We start from the raw sequence: 19,707 nt of genomic DNA, 5'->3' as shown, positions 1-19,707 counted from the left end.
AGGAGGAACTTAAAAGTTTTATAGTTATACTAATCTTTAAAATCGGGTTTTTAAAGTATTTTATATAATTTTGTTTTATTTTTTTGTAAATTTTGTTGTAATTTTGATGTAATCATAAATGGTGTATTTTAATTTCGTATTGACAATAAATGTATAAATAATTTGAATTTGATTAGCATACAATTATTTAAAAAAACTGCCACTAAATTCCTTGCTTTTAAAGGTCGTTTTATAGAAATAGATTTAAGTTGTAACCATTCAATACATATTAACCCATTACAATATATAACATATAATTTGTAGAATGAAACTTAATACAAGTGTGAGAAAATATTTTAATTTTTCATTTGTTATTACATAATTTTATACAACAAGTTTTAGGAATTTTGTTTATTTTCTCAAATACAAATCTTAAATCTAAATTTTCTCAAAAGATTAATATCTGATATATTTTATAAGATTGATTTCAATAAATTTTAACATTAAATCTCCTTCAATTTTTACGTAAAAAGCTGTAGTGTCAAGTTTTTTTTTAGTATATACCAAGTCTAATTAACTAATCTTTTTTAAATTTATTATAAGTAATCACTTTTATTTCAAAAAGTGATTAAGTTTTATTAATGAAAATAAAGATTTTATAAAAATATTGAATTATATCAAATTATTTCAATTAACATTATATTTATTTGAAAAAGCAAACTAGCTGTTAAGCAACATACATTTGTTTATAAAAATGATTTAAAGTTTAGTTTAGAAGGAGAAAAAAAAACTATAGAACTTAAGATTTGAACTATTTAACATGTTCTTTTTTAAATATTCTTTAATTATAAACAGTACAATTTGTGTTTAAAAAACTGTTTCAAACTTTTTATTTATGCTTCTTTACTACCTTAATTTTAGTTTTAACTTAAAGGGTTGCTTCTTTACCTGCAGTTTTTAACACGTTTAGTTGTAGAATTTCGATTTGACATAAAAAACCTATCATACAAATAAAAAATTTTTTTCATCATCAATTTTTTTTTTTTAGATAAGATTTGAAGTAGCTTTACAGTATCTTTATAATGTTTTTATAATATTTTAAACAGTTTTCTTACCTTAAATTGAACTTAAAACAAAAAGTAGACCCAAAAATGTGTACTTTAAAAAACCTGGAAGAAATTTGGAAAAAAAAAATTTAAAACGAGTGGCAACCCTGTAACTTCACAACAACTTATTAATAAAGTTTTTTCAAACAAAGATAATAAAATATTATTTTAAAAAAAAGGCAATTTTTGATCTAAATAGGAAGAAAAAAATTGTAAATTTATTTTGACTAATTTCCTATTTTGTATAAATGTATAGTAAAAACATATGCAATTTTGAAACAAAAAAAATTAATAAACCTTATAAAAAATGGTTACGTGACAATTCAAATTCTTAAAAAAAATGTTGGACCACATCTCAAAAAGAATGGCTTGTAGATACTAATAAGATCAACATACATATTTTTTATGTTTTAAAATATATACTACTTTTTAAGTTGTGTCCCTTAAATTTTTTGAATTGTCGTGCACCCATAAAAAATATATGATTAAGAAGCAGAATTTTTAATCGGTTTTTGCTAATTTTAATCGGTTACTTTGATATGAAAAGTTGTCATTTAGTTCAAGTTTAAATGTATAATAACAATTATAAATGTAGTTTCCAAATACTTATTAGCTTTCACAAACAGTATCTAAATGATGTAAAGATAAACAGTTTGATCCTTAAGATTATTATTGAAATTATAAGTAAAGTAACTTGCAATACATAAAGTTTTGAAAAAAAACTTTAAAAAACAATTATTTTGAATTCAAACTGTTAAAAAAGCTCTTAAAAATTTATTTAAAATTTTAGTCTGGAAAAACACAAAAATAAAAGATTATATGTAACTGGTCTTCTGATAAATATCGCTAATTTTAAAATGCTAAATATATTAATACACTTTTTATAAAAAACTATAATAATAACAGAAAGAAAGAATCAAAAATAAACTTTTACTTAAGTTTCAACAGTATACAAACAATAAATCATTGAGCTCGAAGTTTCAAAAAAAGTTTAATAAACTTAAAAGTTCGTCTTACCACTAGTATTCGTTTATGCTAATATAACAGTTAGAAGTAGTTTAAAACTAAATAAGTTGAATTAGTTTGATATTTAAGTAAGTTTCTCTCAAAGTTTGCACTGTTTTGTACATAATTAGTATTTTACTTTGCTCGAAAGTATAATAAAAAACTGAAGTTAAATGTTTCAGAAGCTAAATTTTGATTTTATTTAATAATTAACAGTATATATATCACATAGAACCATAACCATTATAAGATAAAGTTTTAGTAGCATTTAGTATAGAATCAAACCTAATATTTTTTTTTTAATTCTAAAGTATAACTTACAATAATATACTAGCATGTTTAATAAATTGTTTTAAGCTTTGTTTTTTAAAATGGAACAAAACTGTTTTTCAAAAGTCTGAACTTAATCAGCAACTTAAAAACTTTTTTGCAAACCAAAAATAGTACTGTATGCATTTTCGCTTTACTTCCTTTTTAAATTTAAGTGTAATGAAAACGTTTTTATAAAAAAACTACACAAGTGAATTTGAAGAAGATGTAGTAAGGGTTGTCTAAAAAATCTGGTTGTTCAGTGCTACAAACAGCATAATAAAATTAATTTTACTAACCTTGATAATAGATAATTTCGCTACTAGTAGGGCTTTTGTTTAAGTACCTCATGTTCTCTGCATAAGTTACAAAATTTTAAGAATAGTTGTAACCTAAAGCAACTTCATATTTGTAATTTTTTATCTGTTTTTAAACTCATTTGAAACATATACTAAATATAGATTATTGATAGATAAGTGCTCAAAATATTTGCTCACACGATCGGTTCACGAAGAACCTTTTGGTTACCGAGTCGAACATCACCTTAACGTTTTGTCCAGGACAATAAAAATTTTGTATCAACTTTTATTTTTACTGTTTTATGGCTTTTCAAAAACTATTTGCAAAACTTTTTTACCACTAAAAAATGAAAACAAAGGAAAAAATAACTCCTTAACAAATTTATGTATATCAAAAAACAAAAAAGATTATTTTAGAAAAAGTTCTTATACTAAGTTTTTTTCAAATCTTCTAGATATAGTAGACAGTCAAGAAAACAATACTACTTTATACTGTGATAGTTGAATAACTAAAGAATGTAGGTACCAAAATAAAGATGTTTTTTAAATTTTAGCTCACTATAATTTTGATTAAAGTTGGGTATGCAACTCAATGACTGAGAGGTCTTTTTGTGTAACCAAGTTCATGAACCAAAACATTTTTGAGCAATTCCTTGTTTTTGTTCAAAAAACTTCATATACTAATTGGTAAGATGCGTTTATATTTCGGATTTTAAAGAATTGATCATTATAAATTTCAACAAATATACAATTTAAGTGTTGAGTTAATTCTTTTAAATATCAGTATTTAAATTGTTAGTTAATGTTTTTCAAATCGCCCCTTTTAATTTAACTTGCTTACTTCATTTTATTTTTAATTTTGTCGTAAATGCTTGATTTAGTTGCATTTTAGTTAAATTTTCGTCTTAAACTACTAATAAATACTGTTTGTAGTGTCACTAATCACCCCTAATTACCTTTCTATCTCTGTATATATAAAGTGCTTTAGATCGTAGTTTTATTATTGTACCTGAAGAGCTGCTTAGCAGTGAAATTTCAGTAGTACCAATAAACGTATGCTCTGAACGTATTGTAATTTTATAATCGCTCACGATTTTTGGAGCACTTTACTATTATCTAGCTAGAGTTATAGAAGTTTTAATTTTCTAAATAAAAACACAAAAAACATTTTTCAACGATGTGTTAAAAATTTAATTTTATTAACATTTTATCTACAAATAGTTCCAGAAAATTTCAGTAGAATCTGTATAGTATATCATAATGCATTTTAGACCAAAACTACAACACTTGAGAAATTTACTCATTAATGTTAAAACTTGATCAAGTCATTAATTTTCAAGTAAGAAGCTAACAATAAGTCTATAGTAATTTTATTTTTCATGCTTACGTTTAAACAAAAATAGTTAAGAGTTTTTTTTAAGGTATCGTTTATTACTTGCAGAAAACGTTATAGTTTAAATTTTTTGTTAATTAATGTAGCAGTTCATAAAATGTTAGATAAAACTAAAACTTCAAAATCAAAAACCTAAACAAAATCATAGAGTTTAAAGAAAAAATATAATATTTTTTTTAGATATAGAATAAAAAGTTATTTAACCTATGTAGTGCCTAAATTTTTTAAGTGTAAATAAATTAAAAAGTTTATTTAACAAAATAATGTAAAGTCATAAATTTTGTATGATTGTTGATTTTTAATTAAGAATAAGTATGAATACATAACTGTGAGCTACAAATTATTTATCTGTAAAATACATTCCAAAAAAAATAGTTAAAAATCTAAATTCATACCTATTCATAACTATTATACTACAAGCCTTTTTATTAGGATACTTTTTTAAATATAAAATGTTTATGATAGTATAAAACTGTTTTAAATGTTAGCTAGTATAGTTAAACCAAAGGTGATTCAAGTAAGATCAGTGACATTAAAAATTACTTTCAACTAAATTAAGTTATGAAAATTAAGTATTAAACTAAATTTGTTATAAACTTATCTTAATTGACTATAAAGCCGAACAAATGTGTTATGAGAGGTATATTTCTTATACAGCTCCAACTAGTGAAATTTTAAATTAACAAACATATAGCTATCACAAAGTGTAAAAAAACTATGAAACAAAATTGTTATTTACGACAGTAGCCTTGCTATTTATAAAAAAAAATTCAATACTGTTTTCATAACCGCCAAACTAGCAAAAACTTTTAAATTTCAAACCATTTTTTTATATACAGCCGATTTACTACATAGTTGTCTATTTAACTTTTCGTCCCGCTATTAGTTGTTGTCCTTTGATAGCCGAAGTTATCCCAAAGGGGCAATATCGTCTTTGGAAAATCCGAATTTCGATTTACAAATTTTTGTTACTGTAAAGTTTTAAAGTAAAACGCTAATCTGTTTTGTGAGCCTTAAATTTTTTAGTTTAAGTACATTTAAAAAAACCACAGGACAAAAAAAATTAAACAAAAACTTGGATGATTTTTCAAAAATATGTGATGAGAAAAAATAAATTTTACTGAAGGGTAAAAGGTATAACTTTTTTAAATTAATAAATGCTCTAATTTAGTACTATAAAATATATAGTTATAGGGTTTAGTTTTTTTTTTATGTCATTACCTTTTAATGACACTAAAAAAAGTTACTGTCGACAGCGTACAAGACTTAATAAATTATTATAAAGAACAATTTAGCCTCTACAAATTATATTTTTTTGTGTTTTAGACTTTAAAAAGTCGATTATGAACACAAGCTGAACTACCTTACTTATTATTAGTTGCTCTGTTCAAAGTTAGCTTTTCAAAACTACATCTTTTTGTCTAATTCTTATTTTTTTTACAATTAATAACTAAGAAGTTTTATGTATAAAAATAAAGAAAGCAATAAAAAATCAAAAACTAAATGCCTTTCGTTTGTATTTTTATGGGTAGTTTGTTATCTGTCTATTTTTTTAATCATAAAAAAATGACTTACTAATAAAATTAAATGCTGTTTGTGAAAACTATAAATACATGTAGTGAACTTATAATATAGTTTTTTAATACATGTTTCATTTAAAAGCGTGATAAAAGTATAAGCAACTCTATTTTTATTAGATTTTTTTCACGCATACATCTATCAACCGGATTTCAAAGTTAAGTTTGTACTAAAATTTGTAATATAACCAATGATTTTTAGTTAATAAACGTGGAAATTTTATAGAGTAAAGTTCTTCACTTTAAACAACTAGTTAGCTTTTTTATAATAAGCTAATAATAAGTTTAATTTAGTAACTAGTTTGCAATTGTACTATAAACGTAGAGCTTTAAAATATGGAAGAGCAAAATAGGAAATAAAAAAGTTCTGGTTAAAATTTCATTTGTTATAAAAAATCGATCAAGAAAAATTTAACAACTCTTAAAATTTTTCTACAAAATTTAATATAAACACAAACCTTACGACATTACATAAACAATGGAAATAGAGTAAAGTCTACTGATACCTTGCTGAAACGAGTTGTAAAAGGACAGTTTTAAAATAAAAGAAGTTTAAATTTATTTCAGGTAAAAGTTGTTTAAAAAATGTATTGTAAAATTAAGTTGTATTTTAAATTTATTCTACTATGGCTGGGTATCTTATGGTATAATGTTTAAAAATTTCACTTTATGTACTTTTAAAAACAGCAAAAAAGGTCAATGACTTTAAGTTTCAAGCATTAATATTTTATCTATGATAAACGATTAATAAAAAACCCTTTTTTTGTTGATTATGTGTTGTTGAAACTTAACATTTGAGAAGAACTGAACTTGCTTAGATTTTACTTAAATATGTACAAAATTAGTTTGTATAAATGTTGTTTATCTTATTATTGAAGCTTGTTTTTATGTAAACTTTTTTTGCAGCATTAGATTTAATAAAAGCACGAATGAAACCATTTGAATCAAAAAGCTTTAAGAGTTTGCTGACTATTAAATTCTCAAATATATGTTTACATATTAAGTAGTGGTATACCTAAGATCTCGCTTTTTTTCTTGCTTAAATTAAGATCTGGATGCTGTTGGTCAGAAACTTTTGCAATAATACGGTAAAAATTATAGATTAGTGATACTTTGCATATAAAATGACAACAAATTCAACAAACTTGTAAAATTTCGATAGAGAACGCTATAGTTTAGTATTAAAAAAGGACCTTAATTTTCAAAGAATGCCTGGCGATAATTTTAAGTATGTATATTTAAATATACATATAAGAGTGTTTTAACTTTTAATTTAAGAGTCACAGTAATTTAACTTTTGTAGCAGTTGTTGATTTAACACTCTTAAAATTCGTTACCCTTCATTTTATATCATCATTAAGTCGTTTTTTTCAAAAAATTTGTAAACTTAAATGTATTAGTGTTAGTTTGAACCCTTACTAACGTAATGTTTATAACTTAAAAAAATTTGACAATTTCTTTTTTTTTAATTATATCTGTTCATAAAAAGCTGTTGTTAACTGTAACTAACTTTTTTTACAAACACCATAAGTTAATAGTGGAAAAAAAGAAGAACAAAATATAATTTTTTAGAATAGACTTCATTTACACCATCAATTTCAGTATAAGTATAAATACACTAAAATAGCTTTTTTTGTTTTACTATCTGTTATAAAAACAAATATATTTATAGTCAGCAAACTATATGTAGCAGTTTTTTGTACATAACAGGCTAGATTTGTTGCAAATATACTTTTGCAGACCTCTGTACTGTACTGATAAAAAGTTACACCAAAAGAGAGTTTTTATTCATCCTACAAACAAAATGTTCTTACGTCATCATAAAAATAACAACACCGTTTAATTAGTACAAAACTTACATAAATCTTTGGAATTAGTTAAAATGTATTTAAATATCTATTTCAGACAATTTTTTACGAGTAAAAAATAAGTCACAAGCCGAACAACTATGCTTAAAAAGCCAAATCCAGCAAGAGGGCTGTAGATTGCTCATTTCTGTTTTTTTGGTCTTTTTTAACTAATATATTTATATACTATGTCATTAATTTATTGTTAAACAAAAAGGATTATAACTAACATGTAAAATTTATTGAATATGCATCAAAAAACCATTAAAATCCTCTTTTGAAAATTTATACCAATAATATATCTAGTAATAAAGTTACTGCAATTTTTTTTTCTTAAACTTATTACCGTATGAACTTTGTCATAAAAACCACTGTGTATTTGGTAAAATATTCAAGTCGTAATAATTCTAAGTTATTACGAATTATCTCTTTCATTAATTTAGAAAAAGTTGAAAAAAAAAACCATCACAATTTTATTAATTAGAAATACAGGAGTTTTTTTTTCGTATACTAAATTCCTATTTGAAATGTGCCCTTTTATATTTTTTATAATTATTAAAAGTGTGGTAATTAAAGTTTTTTTGTAACCCTGTGTATTATATAGTTATTTAGTCAAGTTAAAACGTTATTATTTTTAAAACACTATTTAGTTTAATGTTACAATAATAAAGGACAATATTTTTATAGGACCAACAAATTAAAAACAAAACACTTTTAAACAAGCAAGTACTTCATTATTTTTAGTAAAAAAGTTAAATAAAATAGTTTATTTTAAGCTTTGCTAGTACTAATATATTCCACACATGTTGCATTAATAGCTTTAAAATTTTTAGGCTAACTCAATCAATAGTTTGTTTATACTAACTTTGTTTCAGTAATATATTATGACTTAATAAAAAGTTTTCTTTTATTACTGTATCGATGTCTGCTAAAGTGATTACATTTGTTTTACAAAATTTTCAAATAAAAAAAAAAGTTGTAAAACTTGACTCAAGTATTTAGAAAAATATAAGTTATTAAAACAAAATATAATAAGATTTTCCTATTCAAACATTGATGTGTTTTTTGTGTTATATTTAGTTTAATGAAAACAATTATTTTGTTATTATACAGGGTTGCCACTCGTTTTTTCAAAACTTTTTCCAGGTTTTCGAAATTTCTTCCAGGTTTTTAAAAGTACACATTTTTGGGTATATTTTTACTTTAAAGTTAAGCTGAAGGTAAGAAAATGTATTAAATAGTATAAAAACATTGAAAAGATACTGTAAAGTTACTTCAAATATCTTTTTTAATAAAAAAAAATTCATGATGATAAAAATTTTTATTTATATGGTAGATTTTTTAAGTCAAGTTGAAATTTTACTACTGAACATGTGAAAACTATTAAAATTCCAGGTTTTTCTAGTGATTTTTGTTCATAATTCCAGTTTTTTTTACATAAACTATCAAATTTCAGGTTTTTCCAGGTAAAGTGGCAACCCTGTATTATAGTGTGTTCACAGAAAAAACAGTTCATAAATATGCAGGTTTGCCGTATATTTTTTGAAAATCTTCAGGTTTTTTAAAGTTCAAGTATTTCGACTGCGTTTAGCATAAAATAAAATTTAAGGTAAAAATACTCTTGAAATTAGTATAAAAATACTGAAAAGATACTGTAAAGCCACGTAAAATGTTTTTTTCGATAAAAATATATTTAATGGTACCGAAATTTGTTCGTCTTTATGATATATTCTTCGTGTCTAAGTAATATTCATAATTTTAGATGTAAAAATTGTTTAAATTCCAGGTTTTATGGCAATCCTGATTAGTAAATGTAGCTTAATTGTTTGTATGTGTTCAAATGCTTTTAAGTGTTTTTGCGTTACTTTGTGTTTTCAAAAAATTAATAGTTTATCTAAATTAACTTTACAGAGCCGATTGAAAACCTATCATAATTTTGTGTTTTAATTTTTTATTCTATTTACTAAACCATGTGAACAGAAGTTTCTTTCGGCATACATTATAAAAATTTAAGATGCATTTAAAAACTGTTTTTAAAGAGTTTTGGTTTTTTATTGTTTTCTACAATAAAAGTTGTAATAAAACTAGCTTCTAATCACCCAAGTAAATATTGAAAAATAGTCCAATTTATAACTTTTTAATACTCACAAAAATGTAGAAATGACAACAATGAATTTTTGATACTGTTTATTAACTAATAAAACATACATACATAAAAACTTTAAAAGATTAAAATGTGTATAGTACAAGCGCAAAGTATAAGATTATTTCAAGTTGTTATTTAAAAGCATTAAAAATTTTGTTTAATTAAATTACCTAAAATAAATTAAAAATATAGATTTTATTCATAAAATATAAGCTACTGAATGTATTTGCAAAATCATTCTAAGTTAACATAAAACATGAAACAAACAATGAACAATCAAGCATTTGAAAATTTCATATCTTCTAGAGTAAGTATTGAATCAAATTAAATTAGACTTTATATATTAAGATTAAATATTTTCCAACTCATCAGGGAAAAGTGCTTCAAATGGTAAAATTGTTGACTGGTTTAGAAATTTAATATAATTATAAAGTTCTTCAGACGCTAGGGGGAGTCGTAATATGTAAAGAGATCTGGTACCAGCTATCAGGGAATCCCCTAACCTGATAATTTACTTCCCGCTGCACTCATGCACGGTGTCCACGAAAACCTTCAACCTGTCTGGCTGGTGGTCCGGGTGCATTCCGTGTCCCAGGTTGGCGATGTGGCCCAGTTTACCATATTTGGTCATCATCTTCTCGGTTGCTTTTTGTACTTGCTCCAGCGACCCGTACAAATCAGCTGGGTCCAAGTTTCCTTGCAGGGCTTTCCCCTTGGAAGAAGCTATCTTGCTTGCCTCCTCAACATCCATTGTCCAATCAAGACCTGAAGTATCAATATTTTCTTTTGTAATTAATTGAAATAATTTTTATTTAATTATTTAATTGAACTCGTTCATATTCCAATCAAGTCCTGAAATTATTTTTTGTGTGTATTAAGATAATTACTTTTTTGTAAAATCTACTAAGTTAGCTACAATACTTTGTACTGTTATTTAATAATTATTGTATTTTTCTTTATAAAAAGATGAAATTTAACTGTTAGACTTGGATAAGTTTTAAACAATGAAAGCTTAAATATATTTTGTTATTAACCTTATAGGTGGATAAACTTCATAAACTATAATTATATAAAAACTGAATGTCCAAAACAACGATTTCCTTTAATAAATGATCCGAATTAAAGCTAAATCACTTTTTAGGAATAAAATTACAAAGTTCCGATTTAGCCTTCAAACAACTGCATTTAAAAATTCTTCAAAATTGTAACGTCATAAGCAGACAAAAGCGCAAGAAATCATTCAAAAAAAACTCTATCTCTATCCTACAAACCTATTACGTCATAATCAGTTTCGCAGAGGTCACGCAAACCGTAGTGGGCGCCCTTCGCAAACACGGTCATGGGAACTTTGTTGTTTGTCCTCATCTTAACTTCTGTTGATATTCTCCTCAGGTATGGCAGCAAGAACTCCCTGAATTTTTCGTGGTCCATCAATCCTGCGTGACTATCGAATACCTGGTTGGGATGTTATAAATTAATTATACATTTTCACTGCTAAATACCTGCGTGAAAAGATGCAATGGGTAATTTAGTACTGTGACTATTGAATACCATCTTTTGACACCAATAACATTTTTTGAGAAACTGAATTAATTATTTTAAGAATGGAAAAAAAAAATACACCAATTTGATTAGTCGATTTACACCTTAAAAACTTCAACTGAAAAATTTAATATAATTATTACCTGCAACAACTGAGCACCAGCGTTGGCTTGTCCCACCAAATATTCAACAATTATGTCTGTGAGCGCAGATAACAGTTTGTGGGATTGTTGTGGGAATTGTAGCAACCATCTCCTAGCTTCCTTGAATGTTGGAGATCCTGATCCTAATGCAAGTATATGTATTTATAAAAAAATTAAACATTTGTGAGTAGGCTTTATATATTTAATATTAAGTTAGATTTTATTTAAATATTCACTTAGTTCATTGTTTCTTGTTGGAAAAATACTTTTTAATCCGCCAGATCATTGTACTATTGCTATACCATGTACTTACTGATCAACAGATACTAAATTAAACTATAGAAATTAGATAGTCAACAGTCTGTTTGTTGAGTTCGCTGAGAATGTTGCTGAGAATACTACCAAAAATTGGATATCGGCAAAATATTTTAATTAATTAAATTTAGTCTAAAATTTTTGCAGTCTTTACAGGTAAATTATATATATATATATAATGTTTTTACTTTCAAACAAGTTAATCCATTGACATAAAAATTGTTGCAATAAAAAGCTTATTACCTGTTATTTTGCCGACGATTTAATTTCTGATAAAAATTCTAAGCTTTTGTGGTTATTTTTCAAATAACTCTTTTACCACCATAGTTAGACATTCAGAAACTTTTTTTTTTAATCATATTTTTAGATATCATTTAAAGATATTTTAAAACTTACCAGATATAGATAGCTATTTTTAGTAATTATAAACTTAATATTTAAACTTTTTTTGCCATCATGTTCTTAGACCTTTAGAGACATTTATTGAAAGTTTAAGATAGTCTTTAATATTTGGCCTATTAAAATTCTTTTTTTTTTTTAATTAAGAACTTGAACTTTCGTGATTTGAATCGTCATGTAACCCTATTATTTTGAGTCTTTTATGTTTTTTGAAACTCAAAAATTTGACTTACTTAAAATTTAAAAACCATAAATTTCGTTTGTTTAGGAAGATTGATCTAATTTTAGTCTTAAAAAATCAACTTAGCATTCTAATTATTGATAATACCAAACTAATTTCATCCAGTACCAACATACTTACATTTAATCATATGGTAGTATTTTATTTATTAATATGCTTTGTGTTCGTTGTTTTTATTTCAAAATTTGCTGGTTTAATAATACTTTTTAACGTGTTAATGGGTTAAACTAAAAATGTTTCTATTTATATGAAAACCTTTTTCTACCTTTTTTGTTTGTTTAGTGTTGTACAAAATATTTAATACATACATATATATGTTTATTTATTTACTTGAATATAAATCTATTGTTTGTTATATAATCAAGTAAATATTTAGCTTCAAGTTAACTTGTCGAGCGCTATAGACTAAAACTTTTTAAAAACAACAACATATATATTAAGTTTTATAACTATAATTTTTGATTTTTTTATGGAACAGACTGTTAAAAAATGTATTTAAGATTGAAAACAAATTGTAAAACTAACTGATATTTGTTTTATTATCATAGTACACCATACCTTATTTTAAGGAGTGTTTTTTAAATCAGCTGCTTTAATTTTGCTGCACAAGCAATTTTATGTTTTTAGCAAGTATCAAGTAAATTAAAATAATACAGGTTTGTTCAATTAACATAAAACTGTTTTCTTTAAATAGAATATAAATTGTAACTATTATTTTTTTACACAAAATCTTAATCCTATCAAATCTAAAATTTGAATTCAGTAAAACAACTTTTTATAAATATTTTATTTACATAATTTTCAAAGCGTATTTTCTTAATTACAAAAAAAAATAGTGCTATTTTCAAATTTGATAACAAATATAGTAAGCTAAACATTTTGTTAAACGCAAATTCGAAAGAATTTAATGTATTTGGCAAACATAAATAGATCTTATAACAACAAACTGGTTAAGATTTTCTTTAAAAGGTAAGTCAGTTGTTGTAAAAGGAAGTTGGAATTAGTCATATTTGTTATTACAACACAGCATTCTTATCCTTTTCATTAAGTTTTTTTGCCATTAAACTGGTTTTAAAACATTGTTTTAATACAATTGTTAAACTAATAATCCTATTTGTGTATTAATCAGTTTAAAATTAAATAAATTTAGTTTATATTAACTAGTGAACTTCATAAAACTTCGTCTTTATATATATACACAGATAAATTTGTGCATTAAAAAGGTTTGGTTACAATTTGTTAAAACATCTTATTATATAAGTTCTATATTTTACTGTTAATTTACACAAATAGTTTATCTTTATTCCTTAAATATTCGGATATTTTCAGTAGCATATTTAACGAGTTTTTTTAATAACTTTTATTGCTAAAAAAAAGTTTGATATTACTTGAAAAGTTTTTACAGCATAAACAAAATAAAAAAGTACTTTACAACAAAGTTTCCACAACCTTAATTCTCACAAATAAGAAGTAAGTATAAAAAAATATTCTTAAAAAAAAAGTTTTGTCCGTGCACAAAAAGTTTAATAAATAAATAACTATTGGATACTATTCAATTGGGTTTATATTTGATTTGTTATGTCTTCAACTTTGAATAACTATTAATTTTCAAGTAATTTTATTTAAGTATTCAAAATTACTTTTTTTGGCAGATGCTTAAAGCAATAACCAAGTATAAACTTATATTATAACAAACTTTGAACTCTACGTTATTTTAAAATTTAAATAAAATAAATTTTAAATAATTTTTACTTAATAAACATACTTAAAATAAAATAAAATTTTTACTGGTTTTTCTTCTAACTTTCATCAACCACACTATATCATAATCAACTTGGAAGTAAATATTTAAATTAGTACTTTAACTACCTTTAATCTTGCGTTAGTTAAGTTTAAAGTAAATATACAAATTATATTTCTTTTTATTTTTAGTTTGTATAATTCTTATAACATTCAAATCATACAAATACTCTTGAATATAATCTTTTTAATCATCTAAATCCAATTTTTATAAAATTTAATATATTTCTCAAAACCATCATGTAAATTATGTGTTTAAAATTTAAAGTTTATTTTTTTTCTGTAAAAAAATACAAACTATCTTTTTTAATTTTAAAGTAAATAAAATTTCTCCAAACCTTCAATCATGTAGGCCATGAGGGTCCACGGGGCGCCGCTGAACCCAATCAACGGGACTTTCCCTTTCAACTCGTGCCTGGTCAACGTGATTGCTTGGAAAACGTAACCCAACTCCTTGTTGATGTCGGGCTCCATGTTGAGCGACGCCATCTGCTCCACAGTTCGCAGAGGTCTGTGACGATTTTGTTGTAATAATTATAAATTACATTAAGCAATTTCCTATATAATTTGTTCCACGGTTCTCATAGGTCTGTTATTTAATTTTTTATAATATCAGATACATAAAATAAGTTTGTTCTGTTCAACAGTTCGCGGAGAGGTCTGTAATTAGAAAGTTTAAGAATAAAAATCAAATACATATATGAAATTGTATTTAATATCAATTTCAATAAGGTATCTCTCTAAACAAAAGTTTAAGAAAACGTCTTAGTTAATAAGTTCTAACTAAAATTTGTAGTTTCATTACAAACATAACAGAAAAATACACATTTTGTTAAAATTTAAATTAGTAGGGTTAGCACACTGAACTAAAAGTTTGTTAAACCGAAAATGATTATATATACAAGCAAACTGATGATATATTAACATTAAAAGATGTGAAACACTCTTACAAAACTCAGCAAATAAACTTTATTCATTTAAGGTTTTTTTAAAGATAAATATGAAAAACATAAGTTATTTATAATCAAACTAACTGGGGAAAGACAGGTCCCTTCCCTGGAACCATCTGAACTTCCATGCCCATGGCTTGTGGTACAACCAAAATATCGCTGAATATGATAGCAGCGTCCAATTCGAACCTTCTGATTGGCTGAAGTGTCACCTCGCAAGCTAAAGTTGGTGTGCGGCAGACCGTGAAGAAGTCGTTTTTGGCGCGAACTTCACGGAATTCTGGAAGGTATCTGAAATTTTTTCTAATTTATTAACTAATTTTTCAAGGTTTTTTACTATTCAAAAACAATAATAGATAGATGAAAGGTTTTCAGGGATAATTGCTGGAAAATAAGTTGTTATCTAATAAAAAAAATTCTTAAAATGCTTATACTGCCAGTTTGGTTTATACTGTCATAACAGCTTGTTACTTAAGTTTGTATTTTAACTTCACAAATTTAAAATGATTGATACAATTTGTTTAAATACTTAAAATTTAAACTTTTTTTAAGTTTGTTGCATTACTAATCTGTCATTAGTTCTTTAATATATATAAGTATTTTTTAATCCATTTTGTCAAGGTAAATTTTTAAAATTCTACTTTTTAAATTTCTGAAAAATAGTGTAGTGGTTAACTTCAATTCTGGAATTTTATTTAAAACAACACTTACTTAAATATTCGTAATTTTAAAATAAAATATGTGTTTTTATAGAAATTTTATTAAAATTTGTATTCATAAAAATTTCATTTGACTAGTAACAAATTTCAAATTTTATTATTTAATTGTATATTCCTTTTTAGATAGTGAGTTACTTAACCTTCTGAAACTATAGCTACGATTTAATTGCAAAAGATATAATTTTTGTTGTATGTTTTAGTCTTCATTAATAATTATCATTTTCAAACAAACTTTACTACCTATGGCTTATACAATTTATACACCTAACAGCTATACTTTATAGTATTTTACAATGCTCATTAGTGTTTTCAATGTTTTATATTGTATATAAATGTTTTTATTTCCAACAAACCTTCCAGCTTGCCTCATGGCCCACACAGGCGTCTTGTCCACTTCTTCACGCCTGGCTGCCTTCAACAAACGGTCGTTCAAAAGGGCGGGAAAATCTTCAGCTTTCATTGTCTATTTACTAACAGCTTAAAAAATAAAAAAAAGTTTATAATTGTGTATTTTCGTGAAAAAATTTACTTACAATGAAAATATAATATATTAATAATACAATTAATATATACTACAATTAATAATACAATATAATGAAAATAAGGGGGGGTAAACCATGTTTTTTACAAGTTGATCTTACTTTATAGAATTTTTTCTAAGTTTCAAGATGCTTTTTATCGCTTTAAAAAATTCGAATTATTTTTTGAGATATGATCAGTCAAAGTCGGGCCGCATAATAGGTTCCCTATGGGAAGGGAAAACTAAAACAGCGAAAAAGACTATTTCATTTAAAAACTATCTCCTCCTACATTTTTCAAGCAATCTTTTTCAAACTTTCACAGTCTAATCTTTATACAATAACAAAAAACGTTATTTTGGAATTAAAAAAAAAATTTGTAAACTTTTTTTTTTGTGATAAAATTTTTATTTTTCTAAATTACTAAAATTCTAAAGTAACATTTTTTCCTTTTTTTATAAGGAACGTTTCCTGAATATTTGAAGAAGTGTGCTTGAAAAATGAAGGAGGAGATAGATTTATAGTAAATTTTAAAACTTCCGAGAAAATTGACCCCAAAAACTTGTGGTCCATACGTTTATATCGGAAATTTTTTTACAAAAAATTAAATATCTCAAAAGTTAAATGATATTTTTTAATTCTATAAAAACTGGCTTGTAGTTTGTACTTAAAGCTTTCATATAAAACCAAAGTTAATTTTTGTAAAAAAAATGTTGGACTCCCCCTATGGCCTTAACTGCTAACAAAATTTAGCATATTTATTTTGCTAACAACTTTAATAGAAATAAAAAGGGAACCATAATTTAAAACAAAACAAATCTACAAAAAAAACAAGCTTTACAGAACATATGCATTAAGTTTTAAAATATGCTTGTGTTTTTTAAATTTAACATAAGCCTAAGTATGGCAGAATTTTGCATCACAGCAACATCAAAAAATGACTTAAAAAAAAGCAAAAAAAATATTTTGATTTAACTAAAAAAATAAACATAATAATACTGGGCAAAGACAATTGTGAACAAAACTACTTCTGATTAACTAAGCTAGTAAAAAAGTAAAACTTTTATGATGATAATTTCTAAATAATAAGTTAACTTAACATTTTAAAAGTTAAACAAAAACTCATAGTAAAAATACTTTATCAAATTCTTATCTCAGTATATTCTCTTATAAATCATTGGGCTTTATAAATTATGTAAAAAACTAAACCAAACTTTAACAAAATCTAAATATACTAGTTAATTATATTCATTACAACAACATTAGAAACTTATAAGCTTTGACAGAATCTATCATCATATACATTCAACTCTTTTTAGTTGTTACAAACATATCAAGTTAGCATATAAATAATGAAATAAATAAATATTAAAACCTAAAGCAACTGCCAGTCAGTTAATTTACCCTGGTTGAAATACTTCCCCTGCGGAAAGCTGTCCCCTTGCGGTAGAAGGGCGAGAAACAAGGAGCTAATAACAGCATGGTCCACCGTTTTAATTGCCCTTGGTCCGCCCATGTCAGTGTTTATCCAGCCTGGGCAGCAGCAGTTGACCAAAATGTTGTTTTTTATTAAATCTTCATCCTTACCAAGTATGCTTGTGGCTGCTGTGAGGCCGAGTTTTGACACACTGTATGCGTGATCAGTGAATCCAGCTTCCAAATGTTTGTTTTCCTGAGCCAATTCAACAAACCTGCACATTTGTTTGTGGAGTTCTTTCATTGTCAACTCATCAGAAGTAAAAATTTTCTGCACTTCTTCACTGGACTCCTTCAGCGCTTTGTGGCCTAAACTGCTTGAGATGTTTACAACTCTACCATTTGGCCTCATTATTTCCAGCATCTCATTGCAAACATTTAAAGTGCTGAAGAAATTTGTTTTGACAGTCAGTTTAGCCTGGTCTTTAAAAGGCACATTGTGCCTTGGTTTAAAAGCAATTGCTGCATTATTTATCAAAACATCAACACCGCCATGTTCTTCTTTCATGTTGTTCTTCATCTCTCTGACACTTACAGGATCGTCAATGTCAAGCTGGTGGTATAGTGGGTTTAGCCCTTGTGACCTAAGGTCCTCTAAAACCTTTATGCCCCTTTCTTCATTCCTGGAAGTGAGGTAGACGTGTCCGTCGTAGATCTTGCACAACTCTTTCACCAGTCCGAAACCGATGCCCTTGTTTGAGCCAGTTATTATGGCCACTTTGGGAAGCATGTTTTAAACACCTAAACAAAAAATGACATTTAAATTGATTTTATATACAATAATTATTCTTTATTCACAAAAATTTTTAATTGCATTATTATTTTAATGTAATATCTGAATTAAATTTATTCTTTAAATTTTGTTAGGTTTGTATTTTTATAAAATAATTTAGTTAACATATAACTATAACTGTTTTAGTTTAATACATTAACAAAAGCTTGCAAGTGTACTGTAAGAGTCATTTAGTAATTTATATACTGATTAATTTCTGTACTACTAAATTATTATTTAATACTTAAAGTAAACAGTTATAAGCTTTTTAGGTGTAAATTCAAAACAAAAACTTATGGAGAGTAAGTTTTACAATTTTATAAATTCTTCATTTGCGTTGTCAACCTTTTTGTAAGGTTGTAAGTATCTGGAGTTCACTTATTTGGATAGTTTTAGTCAAGAAGAAAATTTTAAAAAATTCAAATAAAACACAAACATTTAAGCTTTCATGCTGTAAGAAAATTTTAAGTGGCTTGATGAATTCTGCATTTTAGTTCATTATTATGACGTAAAAATACTACTAAAGCTTAAATTCAAACTTTATTCAAAAATAGTTTACTTATCAAAAACCTTCGGATGTAAAGTAAATAAGTTCTTTCTTAATTTAGTAAAACTTCCAATAAAAACAAACTTGTTAGGATATATGTTTCCTTTAAATTGACTTTTAACTTAGTCAAAGTTTTTCTTTATGTCTGTTTCATTTTTGTTTGTTTCAATATTTTTTTTCATTTAGAGAGATAAGTTTACTTATTTTTTGTTACAGTTAATTTTCTTTATTGTAAACAATATTTTTAAATTAAAAGTTAGAGCAGGTGGAATTACAATTGATGAATTTTACTTGCTTGACCCATGTACAACTAGTCTGATGTTTTCCTACTTTGGAAAAAGTAATTAAATTAATTAACTTTAAATTTAGGTTTTATTATCTATAATTCTATCATATATTACTCATAATTACTGTTTGTTTTTACAATGCTGCCTTTATTGTTTATTATGAATTGCAGATTATATAGCCAACATATAATTTTATAAAAAAAAATTTTTTTTGTACTTTTCCAGAAAAATGCTTATTTAGACATGTTTACAGAAAAATCTTGCTTAAAATGTCAAGATAAGTGAATAAGCACTGTACTACATTATTTTGAATATAAATATTAATTGCTTTAAGATA

At 25.1% G+C, this 19,707-nt stretch overlaps 1 protein-coding gene and 1 pseudogene across 1 annotated transcript; both read right to left on the bottom strand.

The window, feature by feature from the left end:
* Window positions 1–9,696: 9,696 nt before the first annotated feature.
* LOC145844655 (uroporphyrinogen decarboxylase-like) lies at window positions 9,697–16,251 on the bottom strand. The gene is made up of 6 exons (XM_082952058.1): window positions 16,124–16,251; window positions 15,136–15,342; window positions 14,440–14,612; window positions 11,347–11,489; window positions 10,933–11,116; window positions 9,697–10,426 (listed from the first exon to the last, which is right to left on the bottom strand). The coding sequence occupies exons 1-6, from the start codon at window positions 16,228–16,230 to the stop codon at window positions 10,173–10,175; spliced, it is 1,068 nt and encodes a 355-aa protein (XP_082808184.1). The 5' UTR covers window positions 16,231–16,251; the 3' UTR covers window positions 9,697–10,172.
* Window positions 16,248–18,509, bottom strand: LOC145844656 (carbonyl reductase [NADPH] 1 pseudogene; annotated as a pseudogene).
* Between the last annotated feature and the right edge of the window lie 1,198 nt (window positions 18,510–19,707).

This window comes from Thalia democratica, chromosome 9 (assembly GCF_965202585.1).
Source record: "Thalia democratica chromosome 9, ktThaDemo2.hap1.1, whole genome shotgun sequence".
Classification (NCBI taxonomy): domain Eukaryota; kingdom Metazoa; phylum Chordata; class Thaliacea; order Salpida; family Salpidae; genus Thalia; species Thalia democratica.
This window is presented reverse-complemented; position numbering and strand designations above follow the sequence as displayed.